The sequence below is a fragment of the Pseudophryne corroboree genome, chromosome 4 (genome assembly GCF_028390025.1).
Source record: "Pseudophryne corroboree isolate aPseCor3 chromosome 4, aPseCor3.hap2, whole genome shotgun sequence".
Classification (NCBI taxonomy): domain Eukaryota; kingdom Metazoa; phylum Chordata; class Amphibia; order Anura; family Myobatrachidae; genus Pseudophryne; species Pseudophryne corroboree.
Window position 1 is genome coordinate 28,057,356 of NC_086447.1, and position 23,807 is coordinate 28,081,162.

General features: G+C 41.5%; 1 protein-coding gene across 1 annotated transcript in view; it reads right to left on the reverse strand.

Annotated features, from left to right (window-relative positions):
* Positions 1–13,289: 13,289 nt before the first annotated feature.
* Positions 13,290–23,807, reverse strand: part of LOC134910767 (uncharacterized) — a 98,143-nt gene continuing 87,625 nt past the window's right edge. The window contains exon 9 of the mRNA XM_063919150.1: positions 13,290–14,212. Within this exon, the coding sequence (XP_063775220.1) occupies positions 13,290–14,212 (923 nt within the window). The remainder of the gene's footprint in view (positions 14,213–23,807) is intronic.

Here is a 23,807-nt window from a genome sequence, read left to right on the forward strand (position 1 = left end):
AAAGCATGGGAAATCCAAAATATCCAATGGTCTAAAAACTTTGCCGCAGAGAGTGGAGGTTCAGAGGGCACTCGTGGATGTGACAATCATAAGCAACAAGAAAAAAAAACAATTGTTTTTGTAGGATATGGTATAATAAAACTAGTCTAAGTGGGTAACAACTGCATTGGCCTGTATCAACAATAGAAATCCATCTATCGGCTAGGTAATAATAAGTAACATAGAAAAAAATAAAAATATAAAAAAAATGCAAAAAGTAGAAGAAGCATCTCTCAGTGTAGGTGGCAAGAGCAACTGGAAACAGTAACAAAACCGACACTTATAAGAGTGCCCTAAACAATATGTGCCCTAGCATTCACTTGTGCTAATGACAATGCATGAAAAAGGATAAAGCTGAAACAAAGTTTCTGCTCAGGGGGCCTCAGAGGTTTTGTCAGTTGCATCAGCATGGTTGCGCTTTCTGGAATTATAAACTTTTTTCCAAAGCTCTCTACAAGGCAAAGTCAATGTCAAAGCATGTAATGCAAGTCCCAATGAGGAGCAGAAAGATGGTACATACTCATATTCCTGAAGTATGTAGTGAGTACCCTCATTGACCACTTGGATTCTTAAAGGAAATACCCAGTGAAATCTGATGTCCCTCTTCTGAAGTGCTTCAGTGAGGAGGTGAAACATAAGTCTCTGTTGTAAAGTAGCCCATTAAAGGTCCTGGAAGACCTGTATTTGATGATCATTGAATTAATTTCCAAGACCCATCTGGATCTTCTCAATATGTCCTCTTTCAATTGAAAATAATGAAGATGACAAATGACATCACATGGCCTGTCTGTGGGAGCACATTTGGGTGTAGAGCCCTATGCACTCTATCAAACATAATAATTTGGGAGTCTGGTGCAGCATCCAGGAGTTCATTGAATATTTTGGTCAAGGTATCAACAATGCCTTGAGGAGGTATCTACTGGGAGACCCTTAACCCTCAAATTATTTCACCGACCTCTGTTATCAAAATTCTCCAGCTTGCATCTCATATCAGATGAAGTATGAGAATAATGGGAGATAAGGTCTTGTAAGTCTGCAATTTTATACTCCATCTCATCTCTGTGTTCCTTCAGAACATTGATCCTGTGTGCCACCTGGGTGAGGTCAGATTGCATTGTATAGATGCATGATTGAATGTATTTTTAAATCCATTTTTCCATGGTTAGCAGGTCTTGTTGAATGACTTGATGAGTTGGGAGAGACCGCAGTTCAGATAGGACAGCAACCATATTGGAGGTCTACATACCAGCTGGACTTGAATGGCTCTTGAGGGAAGAATCCAAATCCATATCTCCATCAATGTAGTTAGAGGCGATAGGCAGTGAGGGCAGCACTGAGGAGTTGGACTCAGAAAAGGATGTTCCAAATAGTTAACGAAAGGCTGTGGCTTGTGAGGATTTGTCTTGAATATATGCAGATATACTGGAGCTGTGATGTCTTGCCATTGGTCAGGACAGTAAGATCCAGGATGAGGTCTACTTAAAAGACTTGTTAAGGTAAAATAAGCATATCCTATTATGAATCGCATCACACTATCCCCTCTTTGCAAGCAGAGACCTCATACACCTGCCCATACAAACAGCGGGACTCGCAATGGCAACAACAATAACTCAAGGCATAGGGTAAAGGTGCAGACATTGAGGAGTAAAGGAGATCGGTTGTTATAATGCAGGTAAATCTGTAAAGGGGTGTAATTTTCAGAATCCACCACTTGAGGAAGTCCCAACCTCAATAATCTCAGAAAAAAGGGAAAAATATGTCATAGTGTATCTTGCTGACTGCTTTAGTCAGAGAGGTTGGAGTGGTACATACAGTAGCAAGATTAGATTAATCAGTCTCTGAAGGTCAAACCAGCGAAGTGCCAGGTATAGTTAGGGTGGGAGAGATAGTACAAAGTGAGTTATCGTGGGTGCTGGAGGTAGAGGTTTATTCCCCCAGTTATCACTCAGTGACCCAGCTCATCCACAACACACAATCCAGTCTAAGGGGGCACAGAGGGAGAGAATCACCTCAGATCTTAATTGACGGCAGTCCAGGGCCCACTACAATTCTCCTGGCCATAGCGACCACAGCCTGCAGTGTGTACAGGAGGGATCCAAGATGGCCACCTGAGGGCCAGTATAGGCAGCCAGGCCAGAGACTCCCAAGGTAGCAGAGCTAGTCCCCCGAGCAGGCAATGGAACAGAAGTGCCAGTGGAAGTCTACAACCCGCAGTGCATCAGCAGACAGGGCTCCACCAGACACCAGAAGTAAGCGCGAGCCCAGTCCAACAACTCGGGAGAGCAACAGCAGTCATGGTAACAAATCAAGGCCCAGACTTTGGAGGCATAGAAGGCCACAATCCGTGAGAGCTCTGGGAAGTGCTACCAAATTCCACAGCACGCACCCGATCACCCAGAAGGATGCAGTGGGGATACAATGAGGGTGAGAGCTCTCACAGGATGTGACTGCTCTCTACAACAGCTAGGTCATGCCCCCATAGATTCATTTTTTTCTGCAAGGAACCATCTCATCCCTATGGAGGCCATTAAGTTGAAAAAATGTAACTGCTTTTTATCAGCAGTTGCCTCTTATAATTATAAGGCTGTAGGGTGTAGATATACTACCAAACATTCCCTACAGTCTGAAATAAAACATGTTACTGTATGTCCACATAACCTAATGTTGACAAAGGTTCTAACAAACACTTGCTCTTCCCCTCTCATCTCAATAACTCTCTCAAGTTGTCAGTTGGAGTCAGCCCAGGAGAAACATAAAAATAATAATGTCACTCTATTATAATCTAACCCACTTTTATTTTGGCAGATGGCAAAATCGTTACTTAGATGAGAGATAATATTGTATGTTTCTAATACTGACATCAAACTTGCCCTTTACTATTTGCAGCTTATCAACAAAATTTTACATCCCATCAAGGCCAACAATCTAAGCAGGCATAGCTTACTGCTAACATATATTGTGATGAGCTCATCTAGACCTTGGGAGATCATTAGGTTTTGGCAGCAAATTACTGCTGCCACAAATTTTGCAATAAAACCAGGTTATTGCTGCCCAACTTTCTTAAAGGATCTAGGCCCTCATTCTGAGTTGATCGCTAGCTGCCGTTGATCGCAGCGCAGTGATCAGGCTAAAAATCTGCACTTTTGCGCATGCGTATGGTGCTCACTGCGCACGCGCGACGTACTTTCACAAAAGCCGATGCAGTTTTACACAAGGTCTAGCGACGCTTTTCAGTTGCACTGCTGGTCATTGAGTGATTGACAGGAAGTGGGTGTTTCTGGGTGGTAACTGACCATTTTCGGAGAGTGGGTGTAAAAACGCAGGCGTGCCAGATAAAAAATGCAGGAGTGGCTGGAGAAACGGGGGAGTGGATGGCCGAAAGCAGGGCGTGTTTGTGACGTCAAAACAGGAACTAAATAGTCTGAAGTGATCGCAAGGTAGGAGTAAGTCTGCAGCTACTCTGAAACTGCACAATTTTTTTTGTAGCAGCGCTGCGATCCTTTCGTTTGCACTTCGGCTAAGCTAAGATACACTCCCAGAGGGCAGCGGCATAGCGTTTGCACTGCTGGTAAAAGCAGATAGCGAACTAACAACTCGGCATGAGGGCCCTAGTCCCCCCATGGTTGTGCATCCTCTATGAGAGGAGGATGGTTCTCCTACCACTTCTAGTGCACAAATAACAGAGGTGATGCATTCCTTTTATAGAGCCCTTTACTCTCCTTCTTCCACACCACTGGGGACTGCGCCTTCCCTTTACTCCCTGCCCCCCTCTTCTGCACCACCATTGTCTTCTCATACACTCTCTCTCCTGTCCAATTGATTGGGACAAATTACCATGTCCTTCAGTATTTCCTGGTCTGGATGCTTCATTGATAACCCCAATCACATTATTAAAGGTACCAAATGCCATCAAGCATCGCAAAGCCACTAAAGCCCCAGGTTCAGATGGTGTAAGTGGAGCTTTTTATAAGATACTGTCAAGCCAGATAGGGCTGCACTGGTTTCAGTTCTTAATATGATCATCTCCTACAGAACCCTTCCACTTTACTGCAACTCAGCCATTCTTATAGCTATGCTAGCTCATATAGGCCTATCTCATTGCTGTGTCTTGATGAAAAGTTACTGACAAATTGTTTGGCTGATAGACTTAAGGTGATATAAGGTATTATAATATCAATGATACATACGTTTGTTTCGCAAGTGCCACCCAGATCTGGTCCTCAGTCAACCTGGATAGATGACCCTCAGAGAATGTGTGACCGGCCAGGCAGCTTGGCTTTTTATACATTTGTCCAGTTCATGATACAATAGGAACTGTAATCTCTTCACCCATAGGTCAAAGGGCTGGTCATTTACAGTACTTGAGGGGTCATAGGTTGGTTTGACTAGGTGGGCGATGCCTGGTTCAGGTGCATTTGCAGGTGGTCTCCACTGGGTTCCCGCTGAATATCAAAGTACAGTAAATACAGTGTAATATTAATATTCTGTTCCTGCACATATCTATGCGCAGGAGTGTGCTATCTTCTGCAAAGTGCACCCGGAATATTGCTCTTAATATACTGTACAGCTGGATACCAAGCACCACCTCCTAGCCTAACTCTGTCCCTTCATATCCTGTAAATGTGAATTCCTTGGTTATTGTACCTTTCAAGCAAGTGTAACTCGCTGGTGTGGTGCATGTAGGCTGTGTGTAAATCATGCACTATGTGGATTAAATGTGAAATGTGTCTTTGTGGCTTTTCCATGCAAATGCTACCGTAATTACTCATACCACGCGCTAATATGCACCACCGCGTGAGCGGTTATACGCAAATTGCGGGCATGTGCACGTATGGCAGAACAAGTACATGCCCGGAGGCCATCTGTGTGGTGTTTGTACTTGGTGCGTGTGACAATAATATTTTGGACTTCGACAGGCTATAAGAACAAAATTGACAAGACTGAAGTGATCTTTATTAGAGCTCCGCCTTCCCTTTCTCAAATACCCCAAAGTTTAGGCCTATTTCAATGGAACACCTCTCAGTTTTATTATTTAGGGTTCCAAATTACTTCCAATTTTGCAAACCTTTATTCTGCAAAGTTCTTTCCCATCAAAATTAAAATTGTTGATCGCTACACCTTCTTTCTGTAATGGGGCATATGGTATTCCTTCAAATATTCTGCTTTATCCAAAAGCTCTCAATTTGTTTCCACAAAATAGACGCAACTAATTTGGTCTGTAAAATGTTTCATATAAATGATACATAAATGACTGGTTTAGAGAACTGAGAACTTTCACTGACTACAAGTTGGATGCTGCTCAGTTCACCCCTTGATCTCCTCGTGCCTTCCTACATGCCAAAGCCTCTGACATACCCTCTACTATCCTTAACCATTTACTGTTTCATGGTACTTACCTTTTACTGTTAGCAATAAATATACTTATGCACAGATCTCCAATAACTTAACCATATCTTCCATAATGGGGCAACCCGTCCTACCCTCCATTACTCTCTAGCTCTACCTTTTTAGTCTGGTGAGACCAAGGCCTTCAGCTTGCTTCCAAAGTATTTGACCTGGGTGGCAAGCTGTATCAGTTTTTAGAACTTCAACATTATTTCCAACACCTAAACAATCAGTTCTACATATTGTATATTTGAAAACCTGTCACTATATTACTTTTTTGCCACCTGCAACTTCCAAATACACCCAATCCTCTACACACTCTATTTATATTCACCACAGTCTATTTCTACAAAACTAAATATATATATATATATATATATATATATATAATCTACCCATACTGACACTGTATCCAATTCATCATGTATCAAGTTAGTACAACCCTGGCAAAAATATATTTCTACCGTCTTTGTCCTTAAAGATCTCATTAAAAATGATGAGCAAACCATGAAAATTCTGCTTATTTACAGGAGGTACATATGTGTACCATTCACCATTTACATTTCCCCTATCACAGGTTGGTTTAGTTGTGAACTTGGACTGAGCAGAAGTACGGGTCACTGGCTTGAATTACCAACATGGAATGTAGCTGGTTTTATGAGATTTATTCATGCACAATAAATGGATCAATAGGTATAAACTGTATTGTTACTAACAGATAAGAGACCAGGAATGAAAGCAAGTATCTGGGACAATGCAGGATACCAGAGTTCTGGGAGAATGCAGGCCAGCTACTTGGTTACATGGAGTTACCTTGCATAGTCTGTCAGTGGTGAGCTGGAAGAATGCAGGCCAGCTATGCAGGATACCAGAGAACGGGGAGAATGCAGGCCAGCCTCTCAGTAGACCATTAGCGATGAGCTGGGAGAATGCAGGCTAGCTATGTAGGATAGCCAAGTACTGGGAGAATGCAGGCCAGCTACTCAGTAGACCATTTTCGATGAGCTGGGAGAATGCAGACCAGCTATGCAGGATAGCTGAGTACTTGAAAAATGAAGGCTAGATACTGAGTAGACCATTAGTGATGAGCAGAGTAGAACACAGCCGAACACCAGGATTGACCAGTGAGCAGGGCAGAACACCGGGATTGACCATGGGATTGACCAATGAGCAGAGATACACAACAGGACAGGCACCTGTGAACACTGAGGTGAACCGATGACAGCAGCAGTGCAGCTACTCAGAATAGCTGTTGGAGCCAGGTGGTGCTATGGATGGAGTTAGCACTGAAGACTAGAATAACTAGGAGCAGGATTGCAGGCTGCATAGAGGGTATGAACAACAAAGCAATGGCAATTCCACAGTGTGAGAAGACTGGCTTTATACCCCTGTCTGGATGGTGATTGGCCATGGCAAACAGCTGATGGCAGAGTGGCTCTGGGGTGGATCCAGACTTGTCAGCTGGCCTGGACTGTCATGGCTGCACAAAGTACTGGGCTTGGAGGGAAACTCCAGTGTTGTGGGATCACATGGAGACAGTAATGGCCACATGCTCTGAGAACCTAGGGAGTTGAATATGGTGACCACTGGAGTTAAAGAGGCATATAGTAATGACAGAATGGACAATCCTCAATTATTGCTGTGTAGGCACATCATGAAGAGACTTGCTGAATTCAGTATTCACACAGAAGATTAATCAACACAAGTGCAGCTCATTAGCAATTCCTACCTTCCATACAGAGAACTCAGCTCTCAGGGAACTCATGGTACTGGTGAGCTGTTTATCCCAGTGAGCAGAAAAGACAAAGGATCCAGCACAGATGGCAGAGATAAGCCACCGACCGATATGGATTTAGACAGGATTGTGACATCCCCAAGTCAGCACAAACATATGGTGCCCACTGATTTAGGAATATGCCTAAATGTCATCTTTCTAATGCAACTTTCATGCACTGTTTTTGACAATGCAGTATCAATAAGATGAAGTACTGGAACAAGGTTTTGTTGTATGAAAAGGATTTATTTGCACTCTCTATACACCTAATTAGCTAAATTGTTTTCTCTCATTGACTTCTTTTATGTTGTAACATCTCCCTTTCCTCTGCCCCAAAGTCCACTGTCTTTCATCCTCAATTCTACTCTCTTTTTATTCCTGCTGTTATGCACACCAGTGCCTGCAGGAAAGTACTGGTGTCAGAACTGTTATGCACTCCAGTGTCTGCAGGAATGTACTGGTGTTTGAACTGTTATGCAAAACAAATGGACTCACAGACAAACTGGGGAAAATGACATAACGTACACAGAAGGTGATAGGGTAACAAAATACACACAAAGTGAACAGAGAAGCCCAGAGGCTAAGGAACTGGGTATCTCCCTTGTATTAGAACTGCTCAGATGGAAAAAGCAAGATGTTGTGTTTTAATACGTAGAGAACCCGAAATGCTGTTGCTAAGGGCAACAGCAAAACCCTAAAGGGTTACCAACGGGTGTGGCAGTAAACTCCTTGGTCAGAGATGGAATGATAGACACAAGGAGAGTCTCCACAATCCTAATTCTCACTTGCAGTGCACAGGTTCAGCTTACTGCCACTAAACTGGCCCCTGACACCTAGCACAGTGAGACAGGATTAGACAGGCAAGTCTTAGAATACAGCCGCAAACTTGCTAAGTTCACAGAGTAGTAACAGAACCCCAGCAAGCTAAACGACTGACTCCAGTCTTACTGCTAGGTCTGGATTGGCAGAGTGTAATACCAAATCCCCAGGCCTATTTGCAGTAAGCAACAAACAAATACAAAGCTACACAGTACTGGCTAACTTTCATGAACTGACTAACCAACAAAGATTCAGCAGCATCTGCTTACCCTGAAAAGAGGCCTTATAAAGCAGGTGCTGTCCAAGCCCCACTCAGACCTCACAGACTGTGAGCACAAAAAACAGCACCGGATCCCCTGCCGTGAACAGAGCCTATAACCACTGCACAGCAAAAGACCCGAACCGGAGTATCAGCTGCGCTCAGGTTACTCCACTAGCACTTGTCTCCCGGTTGCCATGACGACGTGGCAGCACAGGGCAGGAGACCCTAATACCTGCCTACATTTAGTGCCTCTCCAAATCCTTTTTTTTCTTTCCCTATAATGCAGTATCTCCTGGATAAGGCCATCATCACACTTTAAGCCACTAACACCTTAATTCAAACCCTCAACATATCTCACCTAGACCTCTTTGGCCTTATGAACTCCCACCTCACCTCTATTCAATCTGTCCTTAAGTCTGCTGCCCACTGCATTTTCTTCTACTGTCACTCTCCTGCTTCCTCCCTACTTCTAGTGCCTCAACTTGTTTCCTGTCCTCCATAGCAAACTTAACTGCCTTCACTCACCTACATAGCCCTAAACCCTCTTCTGCCCCCAACATTTGCAGCATCCATTCCTCACACCACACTCACACACTTCATCCTGCCAATGACCACCACTTATATTCCCTGAAACTCTACAATACCCTCGTCATCCAATTAGATTTTTTTCTCAACTCTCCAGTCATTAATCATTCTCCTTTCTCCTCCTAAACCTCACTCATCTACTTCCCTCACTCTACTCCACTCCCTACATGTAGAATGTAAACTCTTGCAAGAATGTCACCTATCCACTTTATATTCTCCAAGTAGTTTTAGAATCTCAACCCTGTATTTTTTCTACCTATGCATACTGTTGTTTTTTACTGTATATATATATGTATCCAAACAAACAGTCCCGGCACTCCCTGCTCGTGATAATAACAGGCTGCGGTGCCCTCCTGGGGAAGATGAAAAACTCTCCCAATGTAGACAGAAGGTAACAATAGGCGGCACTCAGCAGGCTTGTAATTGAAGAAAAGTGGTTAGTTTATTCCTAAAAAAACTAACCACTTTTCTTCAATTACAAGCCTGCTGAGTGCCGCCTATTGTTACCTTCTATATATATATATATATATATATATATATAGGATATGCAAAGGCTCGGCACTCACTTGTGGGTAACTCACTTGTGGGTAATAAATACTTGCTGCGGTGCCATCCAGATCAATGATGATGGCACGTATGCTGGCTACACGTCACTGCCTGATGGCTAAACATAGTGTAGCCAGCATACGTGCCATCATCATTGATCATGTACCCCCATTACATAGAGGGGGTGATCGTAATAAGATCCTTATGCAGAGGGAGAGTCGCTGGATTTATGAATTAAATACAATCTCCCCTGGTGGCCTAAATGAGACCTTAGGTCTCCAATGTTTTCTGTGAATACCCCCATAAACACCATATTAGTTTGTCATTATATTAAACAGGGTCTAATTACACTTTACCCTGCCAACAGTGGGCTAATGAGTTGATACATATATTTTTTGGATGCTTTCTTTGAGAGATTTATTGATATAATAGGTTATATAATGACCGCTACATAAATGTGTAGGATATACCTGTTTAAAAATATCTAGTGTTATTAACATGGTAATGATATTTAGAAATAACCTCCAGTGGAATTAATTCCTTTCCATCTTCATTTTAATTGTAGTATATTATGTTGTTAGTGTCGGTTAGGGTTTCGTTTTTATTCTGCACGTGTCTTTTTAAAAAAACTGCATCTCGTCTTGTTATTGTATACAGGAGATGCTTAGCAACACCCGCACTGATCGTTCTTAGTGGTTCTCGCTGTCCGGCGCTGACCGCTGACGTCATCCATAGGAGACCCGCACGAGCAGCGGCCAGACGCGGCGGGAATGGCAGCGCCGGACAGGTGAGAAGTGTTTTTTCATTATGAGCACTGTTTTAGCATTGTTTAGGTGGGTATATAAGTAGTCCTTGTTTGCACTTGTATATGTACTGTTTGTCCCTGAAGACGGGGTTTCCCTGCACTCCCATGAATGATATTCTTTGCTCTGGTACCCTCCATGATGTAATGGGCATGAAGAAGAAAGGAAACAGCGGCCACTCGGAGTCTTGATATAAATTACTTTTATTGAAAATACATCCAACAGCCACCAACGTTTCAGGATTCAACACGCCCTTTTGTCAAGGTAAATAGATGAAAATACAAAAAAGTCACTTACATATATAGTAAGAAAGCTCACCACCTGTGTGTGTAGCCAGCCAGAAAACACGAGGGGAGCAGCGCCAGACTGGTGCAGGGAGATGACGTCAGCGCGGCCGGGAAGATGGTTATCCATGGCAACGGCGGCGTGAGTGTCCAGTTGCCTTGGCAACTCCTCAAGCCCACCAAGCACTCCACTGAGCGTTTCTGCAAGAAAAAGAAACATAGATAATGATAGCAAATACTAGACTGTGGTGTTTAATAAACAATGCACCCATGAACAAATAAAAACAGTGATACCATCTGCAGTAGTATATAGTAATCAATGCATGGCCACTGTATCGCATTAGTAGGATGGCAATAGCAAAGGGATGTAAACAAAGTTTCCAAGGAAAAGGATAAGTCCTGCCGTACAGCTAGTGTTAATGAACAAATATTAGTGGGAATCAATATAATCGCATCGTGAACAATAATTAAACTAGATGAGTGGTGGAGGGGTTGTTTTGAAGATTCAAGATATGGGGGAGCAAGGAATGATAGTATGGCCCATGTAGTAGGTGGATACCCCAGCCTATCGGTCACTAGAAAAATAGCGACATGGATGGTAAACTATATGTTGACAAAGAAACTATGCACAATGCATTATAGAAATAGTGCGTGAGCCCAGTAAGAAATACTATGTATATACTTTTAACTGGAGATTAGTACAATGACCATACAAGATACGTTAAGCTAAGGATCCCATAACTAGACTCTAGAGGACCTTTCCTGTCTACACCATACAGAGTGAAGTCAGCCAAGCACACTCCAAGGCATGTTTTCATTCATTCCATGCGAGTAGACTGTGTTCAGGTTATATATCCACTTTGCTTCCAGACGGAGCAATTGGCCAGCCCTGTCTCCACCACGTAGCGACTTGGGAATGTGATCTATGATGATGTGTTTTAAATCTACAAGGAAATGCCCCATTGCAGCGAAGTATCGTGCCACTGGTTGATCTGACGAGGAGGAGGACAGTGCCACTTTGATTGCCGAACTGTGTAAAGCCATGCGCTCTCTTACACTCCTGGTGTTTTTGCCGACATAGTGTAGATCGTATGGGCACTTGATCAGGTAAATAACAAAGGTTAATGTAGAAATTATGACTTGGTTAATCTTTAGCATCTTATCTGAGTGCGGGTGTTTAAAGGAAGAGCCTATGAGCCTGTGATTGCACATTGTGCAACCTAGGCACCTGTAGCACCCTGCTTTCTTTGCTAAAAATGTTACTGGTTTAATGTCAGCCTTGGTCATGTCTGTAATGTCTGTTCGCACAAGATAGTCCTTCAGATTCCGTCCTCTTCTGTAACAAGGCGACCTGGTGGCTCTTGGAAGTACTGGGCTCGCAGTGGTGTATGTGCTGGTCCAGCGGAACACCTTGCTCACATTACTGAGCTTTGATTGTAATAAGGACATACGGTCCATCCCCATTACCTGTTCTTTTGGGGTTTTGAACAGCTTTAAGTCGTAGCCTCTGGCCTTAATCTTTGTCGACATATATTTTACCATCCACATCACTAATTTTCTAGTGACCGATAAGCTAGGGTATCCACCTACTACAAGGACCATACTCCTATCCCTTTCTGACCCATATCATGTAGCTTCAATACAATCCCTCCACCACTCAGCTAGTTTAATCATTGTTCACGATGCAATTTTTATTGTTTCCCACTAATATTTGTTCATTAACACTAGCTCTCTGACAGGACTTTGCTACTGCCATCCTACTAATGCGATACAGTAGCCATACAATGATTAATATACACTACAGTATATTTTTAATTGTTCATGGGTGCATTGTTTATTAAACACTGCAGTCTAGCGGTATTTGCTATCATTATCTAGGTTTCTTTTCCTTGCAGAGAAGTGCAGTGGAGCACTTGGCGGGCGTGTGGAGTTGCGTAGGCAACTGGACACTCGTGCTGCTATTGCCATGGCAAACTGTCTTCCCGGCAGCACTGACGTAATCTCCCTGCACCAGTTCCTTTTTGGCTATACACACAGGTGGCGGGCTTTCTTACTACTGTATATAGGTAAGTGACTTTTTGTATATTCATCTATTCACCTTGACAAATGGGTGTGTTGCTGATAATAATAATAATAATAATTAGAGATGAGCGGATTCGGTTTTACTCGGTTTTACTCGGTTCTCAAAACCGAATCTTATTGGCTATCCAAAACACGTGACATCCGTGAGCCAATAAGATTCGGTTTTGAGAACCGAGTAAAACCGAGTAAAACCGAATCCGCTCATCTCTAATAATAATACGTAATCATCATCATAATCATCAGTATCCAGATGGTATTTTGACAGTTAAAATGTTGACAGTCAGTAGGTCAACACGAAATGTTCAACATGCATATCGACTTTTGACAAGGTCAAAATGTCAAAATTACGAGGTCAACATGAGTTTTTTTAGTTTTTTTCATGTTTTCAACTCTTTTTATACATTACCATCAATGCGGTTTACGATAGGAAATAACAACCTAGCCCAAAGCATGGTGAGTGAAGCAAACCATGTGAGGAGACGCAGTACACTAATTGGGGTTTCACATGCTGAAAAGGAAAATTTGACACCCAAAAAATATAAAAAACATCATGTTGACACTTTGATGTGTCGTCCATTTCTGTGTTGACCTTTTGACCACATTGACCTTGGGAATGTCGACCACTTGGTATCGACCTAGATACTGTCAACCTTTTGACTGTTGACCTAATACACCAAAACCGTCATCATCATTATTTATTATTTGAGTTATTATTTATGATTGACACGATCATTTCCTTTCTCAAGTAGATGTTTTTTTGTGTTTAGTTCTGGTCTCCACAGGATAATGTAACATTTTGGGAAATATATACAACATAAAAGTCCAGCACATGAAGCTAGTATTGCAAAGATCTCCACAGCCACCATGTATTTCCCTTTGGCGCTGAGATAGGCCGGGATCATGGTGATCCAGACACTGCAGAACACCAGCATGCTGAAGGTGATGTATTTTGCCTCATTAAAACTGTCCGGTAATGTCCTGGCCAAGAAAGCTGTAATAAAGCTAATGGCTGCCAGGATTCCCATATATCCCAGGACAGAATAAAACCCAATAAGAGAACCTTCATTACACTGAACAATGATCTTTCCCTTATAAGAATGAGTGTCCAGCTCCTGGAAAGGTGGAGAGATAGTCACCCAACTCATACAGATTATCACTTGGATGGAAGAGCACGACAACACCAAACAATTAGACAGCTTCGTGTTGATCCAGCTTTTCCATGAACTTCCGGGTTTATTGGCTTTAAAAACAATATAGACCATGATAGTTTTACCTAGGACACAAGATATGGCTCCTGAAAAGAGAATTCCAAAAGAGATCTGACGCAACATGCAGGTGGCATCTACAGGACGTCCGAGGAATAGGAATACAGAGAGAATGCTCAGCATGATGGAGACCAGGAGCAGGAAGCTCAGATTCTTGTTGTTGGCTTTCACCAGAGGCGTGTCTTGGTACAAAATAAATATTTTAAGTATCAGAAAAGTTAAAGAAAAAAGCACAAATGTTGTTATTAAGATTAAAACAACTATTGTATCATTTGTGTAGGACAGAAACTCCAGCACTTTGGGAGCACACTGAGTCTTCATCTCATTGGGCCACTCATGGTCAGCACACTTCAGACAATTTTCACTGTCTGGAAGAATAAAACAACAAATAGAATATCTGTTTATTAGCAGGACAGAAAACATAGGTACCACAATAACAATAATTGATGCTCCTCATTTAGGTCCTAATTCGTGTTTGTAAACAATGCCGATGAGTGATTTTGAGCAGACTGAACATGTGCCAAGGTACCTTTGTGATCGCACTGGCACTGACAATTTATATGCAGAGTGATTGACAGGAAGGGACCTTTTGAGGATTTAACATGGGAGTTGTGGCAAAAACGCAGGAGTGTCATGGCTATTTTTGAGGTGTATATCTGCCTTCAGCAGCGATCATGTACATAGAGATACATGGTGCCAGCATTGCTACTACTACGGCCAGTCTGCCTAGCCATAGGTCAACCCTAGGAGTTGATGTTTCTCATTATTGTGTCGGTGCATCATATAGGATTCAACAGCTTAGGACTTTGTAATAGTTCCAGTGGGCAGCTGCGTACGCATCTGTGCGCAAACATGAATTAGTACCTTAGAATCTGCGAAGTACTCTCTATTTTGCATGTAGAACACAAATACTGGGCAGTTTTATTCATATACTGAGATTACTAAGATTTATGGGTACCTTTTCTAAGGATTCAGTTGTCAAAGCTGCAGTATATAGGGGGCTTTGGCAGATTTATAATGGCAATATACATAAATACTAAATATACCATTTGTAGCATTTAATCATGTTGCTGTTTAAAAACTATTTTTTAAAGCTGAAGACCATATCACTATGATGGAATAATACTAATAATACTAATAATAATAATAATCTGTTTAAAAAGAATGAATATAAATCAAAAAAACAAATACAAAATAAAGTTTGGGTTTACAAATATCACAAATGTCAAACTTAAATATTTACTATAAACAATTCATACACATATCTCAATTGATATATCAAAGAGCAAATAATGTAAACCTAAATCATAGTAACAAACCACATCTCCTAAACAAATGACACCAATATGTGTCTCTAACACTCCTTTTTTACGGTTGCTTGTTACAGCTTTCTGGGTTCACTATGCTAGACGAGGTCCCGGTCATTTCCAGGCATCCGGCATGCTGTGTCTTTTCTTGCTGCCTGGTCTGATGGCCTCTGCTCGGTGCCTAGCAACAACCAATGGCACCTGTTGGGAGCCACGGGGTGACCGGCAACTGGAATGCTGGCGCACATGGCGTTCCTGATTGCTAGGTAATGCCTACAGATATCCTCCAGCCAGGATAAGTGGACATGTAGCAGTGCAGCTGCATATCATTACTATTCACTGCTCCCTTCTCACTGCAAACTTGCAGATTGAAAAGAAAAAAAAATAAGAAATATTTTATGGCAGAGACCGGTTTGTTTGGGTGCACTCTAACCCCTTCATGAATCTAAATCTATAATGTTTTTTAAGTTTTATTAATTTCTTGTTAGATAAATCTTTTTGAAACATGAAATACCAATACCCACATGAAATATAATCCTACTTACATAATCTCCCATGCGGTATTATGATGGTCTAAATACTAGACCATACAAAGCGAAATATTAAAATAATTTTTGGATAAAAATAGAAAAACGTGAAAAGAAAAAACTTTTATTAGACAGATTTCTGTCTTGTGTATAAAAATAAAATTTGTTAAAACCAAATCGTGTGCCGCCTATTATTTCTTATATATCTATTGCACTTTTATGATGAGTGTGAGTGTTCTACGCTCCAAATATTTATATGTGTTTCTAATAAATGTTGATATATAATTCTAATAGCCAAGTATTTTTGTACATAGTGATTGTCATTTATTATACCTATTGAGATAAACCTTGGTGATTTTGACATATTGACAAGCCTTACATTTACCACAAATGTGGCATATTAAAATTCTTTTAATATTTCGCTTTGTATGGTCTAGTATTTTGGCCATAATAATATCGCATGGGAGATTATGTAAGTAGGATTATATTCCATGTGGGTATTGGTATTTCATGTTTCAAAAAGATTTATCTAACAAGAAATTAATAAAACGTAAAAAACATTATAGATTTAGATTCATGAAGGGGTTAGAGTGCAGCCAAACAAACTGATCTCTACCATAAAATTTTTCTTAATTTTTTTTCTTTTCTGTATGTAATTTAGATCAGTGGGTAGCACCTACGTTTGAATTTATCTGAATTTGTGTAAATTGAAATCTAACGTACAACCCTTTATATCAAAGTCCATCACTTCTAGTTCTGGTGTGGGATACTTTCTCTCAAACTTGCAGATTGGTCAGAATACCCTGTAAATATCCTCCTGGCCACTCCTTTCTGGTTATAGTTTTGCTCTTTGCTGTGTATACCGCTGGTCCCTATATTTATTTTGGTTATTGTTCTGTGGATAATTTGCCGGATTTCCTGTCTGTCAGTGCCCAGTATCCTGCTTTGCCTAGAAACATAGAAACATAGAAACATAGAATTTGTCGGCAGATAAGAACCACTTGGCCCATCTAGTCTGCCCCCTTTTTTTTTTTACATTATTTTTATCTCTAACCTTATTTGATCCTTATTTCTTTGTAAGGATATCCTTATGTCTATCCCATGCATGTTTAAATTGCTCTACTGTCTTATCCTCTACCACCTCTGATGGGAGGCTATTCCACTTGTCCACTACCCTTTCTGTGAAGTAATTTTTCCGCAAATTTCCCCTGAACCTCCCCCCCTCCAGTGTCAGTGCATGTCCTTGTGTCCTATTGCTTCTCTTCATTTGGAGAATGTTTCCCTCCTGGACTTTGTTAAAACCCTTGATATATGTGAAAGTTTCTATCATGTCCCCCCTTTCCCTTCTCTGCTCCAAACTATACATATTGAGATTTCTTAGTCTTTCTGGGTATGTTTTGTGATGTAGGCCATGCACCATTTTAGTTGCCCTCCTTTGTACAGTTTCTAATGTATTAATATCCTTTTGAAGATATGGCCTCCAGAACTGAATACAGTATTCTAGATGAGGCCATACCAATGACCTATACAGTGGCATTATTACTTCTTTCTTTCTGCTGCTGATTTCTCTCCCAATGCAGCCAAGCATCTGACTAGCTTTCCTCATTGCCTTGTTACATTGCTTACCTGCCTTTAAGTCATCTGAAATAGTGACTCCTAGATCCCTTTCCTCCTCAGTAGTTTCCAGTATAGTGCCATTAATACTATATTTAGCTTTAGGATTTTTGAGACCCAAGTGCATGATTTTGCATTTTTTGGCATTAAACTGTAATTGCCAGACTCTTGACCATTCCTCTAGTCTCCCTAGATCCTCAATCATTTGTTTTACCCCACCTGGTGTGTCTACCCTGTTGCATACCTTTGTGTCATCTGCAAAAAGGCATGCTTTCCCTTTAATGCCATCTGCAATGTCACCATTAAAGATATTAAAAAGCACTGGTCCAAGTACAGATCCGTGGGGTACTCCACTGGTAACATTTCCCTCCTGTGAATGCACTCCATTTACCACAACTCTCTGTTTTCTATCCTTCAACCAAGATCTTATCCATTCAATAATCCTAATATCCAATCCCAAACTTTCAAGTTTATTTAGCAGTCTGCGATGTGGAACAGTGTCAAAAGCCTTACTAAAGTCTAGATAAGCTATATCCACGGCTCCACCTTTATCCATCACTTTAGTCACACAATCAAAAAAGTCAATAAGATTTGTTTGACATGATCTCCCCCCAGTGAATCCATGCTGTTTGGGATCCTGTAAATTGCCGGATTTGAGATAATCTACAACTCTTTCTTTTAAGAGAGTTTCCATCAATTTCCCTACTACTGATGTAAGACTCACTGGTCTGTAGTTGTTTGCCTCTTCCTTGCTTCCACTTTTCTGCAGTGGGACTACGTTTGCTCTTTTCCAGTCCTCTGGAATTACTCCTGTAGCAAATGACTGGTTGAATAATTCTGTCAATGGTGCTACCAGCACCTCCTTAAGTTCTTTTAGTATCCTTGGATGTATCCCATCTGGCCCCATAGATTTGTCCACTTCCAGCTTTGAGAGTTCTGTTAGGACCTTCTCCTCTGTAAATGTACTAGTTTCATTTTCTGAATATCCCTGCAACTTAACTGTGTCCCCTTCCCCTCTCTTTCAGTAGTAAATACTGAGCAAAAATAATCATTAAGATGATCTGCTATTAAATTGTCTCCTTCAACAAAACTCCCAGTGTCCGTCTTTAGTTTTATAATTCCGCCTTTTGTTTTTCTCCTTTCGCTTATATACCTAAAAAAAGTTTTGCCTCCTTTACCCACTGACTGGGCCATTTTCTCCTCAGCTTGTGCCTTTGCACATCTGATTACCTTCTTAGTCTCCTGCTGTCTAACAAGATATATCTCTTTGTCTTCATTATTTTGTGTCTGCTTATATTTCCTAAAAGCCATCTTTTTTTGGTCTCACAATATTTGCTACTTCTTTTGCAAACCACACTGGCTTCCTTTTCCTTGTGTTTTTCCTAACAGTTTTGATACAAAGGTCTGTTGCCTTCAATATTGCACATTTTAATGTTTCCCACCTCTCCTGCACTGCTTCCAAGTTCCTCCACTCTGCCAAAGAATCGCTTACACATTTTCCCATCCCTTCAAAATCAGCCTTCCTAAAATCCAACACCTTTGTTTTTGTATGGGACGAGTCAGTCTCTGTCTTAATGCTGAACCATACTGCTTGATGATTACTGGATCCCAGGTTTTCACCCACTTTTACGTCCGATAATCTGTCTCCATTTGTAAGTATTAAGTCTAATATTGCGTCTTTCCGAGTGGGCTCCCTCACTAATTGGTGGAGGGATGCTCCCTGAAGGGAATTTAAAATGTTCCAACTACTAGTGGAACTAGCAACAGAGTCCTCCCAGTTTACATCAGGAAGATTAAAGTCTCCCATGATTATTACCTCTCCTTTTAATGCCATTTTAGTTATGTCCTGCAATAGGTTCTTGTCGAGTTCCTCTTCCTGACCTGGTGGCCTGTATATCACGCCAATACGAATAATCAACTTTTCCCCGGTTTCTATGGTCACCCAAAGGGCCTCAGTTTTTTCTTCAATACTTTGTATTAATGTAGTATTTATGGTATTTTTTACATACATTGCTACCCCTCCTCCGATTTTTCCAATTCTGTCCTTCCTAAATAAAGTATATCCCGGTATAGCTATGTCCCAGTCATGATTTTCATTGTACCATGACTCTGTAATTGCCACAATGTCTAGATCATCCCTTGTCATTATTGCAGTTAGTTCTGGGATTTTATTTCCTAAGCTCCTAGCATTTGCACACATAGCTTTTAGAGTTTTGTTTGTGCTTTTTCTGTTCCTAGCTATGTTCTTCTCTCTGCCTATTTTTATTTGGTTTTGATCTGAATTATCTTCTGTTGCTGTGGATATGCTTCCTATTCCCTTTGCCTGCAGAAACAATACCTCTGTGTTGGGGGAGCAGATTTCTTTATTCTTGTATGGTTCACTGCCCCCTTTTGTTAGTTTAAATAGTTCTTGATGAAGCATCCAAACTGTTCAGTTAGTATTCTTGTTCCCCTTGAAGATGGGTGCAGGCCGTCACTTTTGTATAAGCTACTATCTTGCCAGATGGTGTGACTGTGGCTTATAAATCCAAATCTCTCCTCATTGCACCATGTCCTTAGCCAAACATTGAAGTTTCTGATGCAATGAGTTCTGTCTTCCCCTCTGTGTACTGGCAATACTTCTGAAAAAGATACAGTGGTTGCCACCTGCTTCAGAGCAGTCCCTAACTTCCTAAATTCATCTTTTACGGCCATGAGTTCAGCATTTGCCAGGTCATTTGTCCCTAGGTGGACAATGACATCCACCTCCCCATCTTTTCTTGCAGCCTTTACAATTCTTAGCATGCGCTCTTTATCCCTTGGAGCTGTGGCTCCAGGTAAGCACCTTACTTCTTTCTTTACTTCATTTGCATTTCCCAGATGTATTCCTCTAATAATGGAATCTCCAAAGAGAAGTGCAGTCCTTTTTGGAGATGCAATTTTCCTGTTCCATTTCCTGTGCCTATAGTTGGTAGAAGTCCCCATATCCTCCTGTTCTGTAGTGCCTCTATTAGTTGTATCTTCCAGCTCTGCAAGAGTAGCATACGAGTTTTGCAGTTTCACCGCTTGCGGGAGGTGTCTGTGTCCCTCTGGAAATCTCTGCCCTTGAGAGCCCACAGTAGTCCAGGCAGAATGCCTGCTTAACCCAAGTCTGGGGAGGCATTACCATCTGCCGACCACAGCTCCCCGGCTGGGAGTTTACATACCATCTGCACCATTAAACACCTGCCTAGATGGAGGCTGATCTAGCTCATTCCTCATACCTCAGCAGTTGTGTGACTCATTCTTACCAGACATTCAGTACTACTCAGGTTTTTAGACTATTGGGTGAGCTCCTACTGCTGGGTGGTGTTAAGTCCAGACAGCCCCCTAAGTACCGGTGTACATGTCCAGTACTCAGGGAACAGCGGGGGGTAGTTATTGGTGGAAGACCCTCTTGAGGGCTCTAGAAGTTTCACCACAATAGTTTGGAGTTCCGTGCAACATCCTGCAAGTCCAAGCATCAGTATACTCATCAAGTCCAAGTGTTTCCTCACTCATCAAGTCCAAAACCAAAATTCTAAACAAGTCCAAGAGTCTCAACACCAAATGAGTCGATGGTTTTTAACAGTATAACCAGCCACAAAACTGGTGATGGGAGGTGATGGAGCTGATGCAGAAAAATGCCACTCAAATTTTTGCTAATTAGATCCAGGTTCTCATCCAACAGCTACAGGATCTTACCCACTGTGATAACTCTAAAGAGGAGGTTGGGAGATCCAATGTTTCCCCACAGGCAGTGGTGAAGGAATCTAAGCTCAACCTCCCTGACTAGTTCTCTAGAGACCAAAAGCAGTTTCTGAACTGCCTAGAGATTTGCAGAGTTTATTTTAATTCCATATCTCATTCTTCTGGATCTGAGACTACTAGTCTTCACACCATTCATGCTTTCTTTGCAGTCCTGGGAGTGCTTTATGATGACCCAGATAAGGCAGCATCCGCAGAGGTGTACCTGTGCTCATTAAAGAATTTTGCAGAGGTTTACTGCACTGAGTTTTGATACTGAGTTAATGACTGTGGCTGGAACGATCCAGCTCTCCGGAGTCAGTACCAGCTAGGCCTCACAGAACAAACAAAGGATCATTTGGTGCAGTATCCAACGCTCAGAACACTTGTCACCCTCATGCAGCTGGTGATCAGGATAGACAGAATTATACAGGAACACAGGATAGATAAGATAATGCCCTTGCCATCATCCCATTGGTCCTTGCTAGAGTCCTCTAAAAATGGTGTGGAGCTAATGCAAATTGTGGCTTTCTACTTGACGTCGCAGGAGAAGGCCAGGCGACGCAACCTTGGCCTATGCAAAGGACATTTGATGAGTACCTGTCCAAAGAAGCCGCAAAACAAAAAGGGAAAAGAAGGAAGAGTTTTCTCAGGTCTTTTTCTTCCATCACTCTGAATAACTGTATACTAAATTCCATTAAGATAAACCAAGAAGTGGTGATTGAAGTCCAGGCCTTTTTGGATTGTGATGCCCCAGGGATATTCATGGATCTTGAGTTTGCCTGTTCCGGGGGTATCTCCAAAGAAGCTCTGTGTATGGTCTGGATGGAAATCCATTACATAATGGTAGAGTGAGGTTTCGGACACCAGTCTGTTCCTGAGGGATGCCTGTCCAATATCATTCCTATGCAGATATCTTCTCCATACAGCAGGCTGACTCCGTGCCTCCAACCAGCCTTATGACTGTGCTGTCAACCTTATGCCCAGTGCTAAACTCCCAAAGTGTTGGCTCTATACTCTGTCTTTGCCCGATACCAAGGCTATGGAGGACTTTATTCAAGAGAATCTTAAGAAAGGATTAATTCATCCTTTTAAAATCACCTGTGGGGGTGGGGTTTCTCTTTGTTGAAAAAATGAGTTTCCTTGACCATTCATCGATTATAGAGGCCTGAATTAGGTTACAATCAATAATTTGTATCCACTACCTCTCTTCTTAGTACTGTTTGATCAGGTAACGGAGGCCATAATTTTTTCCAAAATTGATTTGTGTGGAGCATATACTCATCAAGATAAAGCAGGGGGATGAATGAAAGAATGCCTTCAACACCCATTCTGGCCATTATAATACCTGTTAATGTCACTCGGTCTTTCAAAGGCCCCAGCAGTATTCCAGAAACTCATTTATAATGCTCTTTAGGAATTCTTTGGTAGATTCATTGTGTTTACATGGATGATATTTTGATTTATTCTAAATTCCTTTAGGAACATCAAGCTCATGTCAAGGCAGCCCTCCAAAAGCTCAAAGAACATCATCTGAATGCAAAAGTGGAGAAATGCAAGTTTGAAGTGGAGATTTCCTACTCTAGGTATATTATCACTCCTCAATTGTTTTCTATGGACCCCAATAAGCTCCAAGTGGTTCTTGATTGGGTCCATCCTACTAATTTAAAGGCTGTGCAATGTTTTCTGAGCTTCACCAACTATTATAGGAGATTTATTTACTCTTTCTCCACCATCATGGCACCTATTGTGGAACTAAGAAAGGTGCAGACCCCACCTGTTTATCTCCGCAGGCATTACAGGCATTTTAAAATTTTAAGAAGGCTTTCTTCTCAGCTCCGTTCCTTTTCCATCATTATCCAGATCTGCTTTTTATAGTAGAATCGATGTTTCTGAGGTCGGAGTAGGAGCTATACTCTCTAAGAAAGATCTGGTTGATTCCAAACTCCATCCTTGTTCCTTTCTCTCACTGAAGTTTTCTCCAGCATCAGCCAATTATGATGTGGGGAATCATGAGCTCTTGGCGGTCAAGTGGGCCCTGGAGGAATGGAGACATTGGCTTCAGGGTGCCAGACTTGTGGTTACAGTATTCACCAATCACAAGTACTTGCTGTACATTGAGTCTGCAAAAAGATGGTCTCCAAATCATTGGTGCCAATCATTTCTCAAAAGTGTTTCCTATCCAGTCTTACTGTAGGATATGCTTCACGCATCCAGTCACTACAAACACAACTCCCGTCAAGGACACCATCTGGACTCCTTGAATTTCACCCTCTGTACATTTATTGCCTTTGTCAGTGCCCTCCAGACCATATACCCATCTGTCCATAGATTTCATTGTGGATCTTCCGAAATCTTCCAAGTGTTCTGTCATCTGGATCATACTTGATTGCTTCAGTAAAATGTCTCACTTCATTCCACTGATAAAGGTTCCTAGTGCCAAGGATCTTGCCACTCTGTTCATTTAGCATATTTTCAGAATTCATGGATTACCCCATGACATTGTCTCAGATGTGCTCAATTCATTGCATGCTTCTGGATATCTTTTTGTTTCAATTTGGGAATTAATCTTAGTCTTTCTTCTGGGTACCATCCATAATCCAATGGGCAAATGGAACACGTGAATCAATCCCTTGAACAGTATCTGCGGTGTTATATTTCCAAGTGTCAAAATTATTGGAATGACCATCTATCTTTTGCTGAATTTGCATATAATAATTCTGGACATTCCTCTACTTCCATGTCACTGTTCTTTTGTGCTTCTAGTTTTA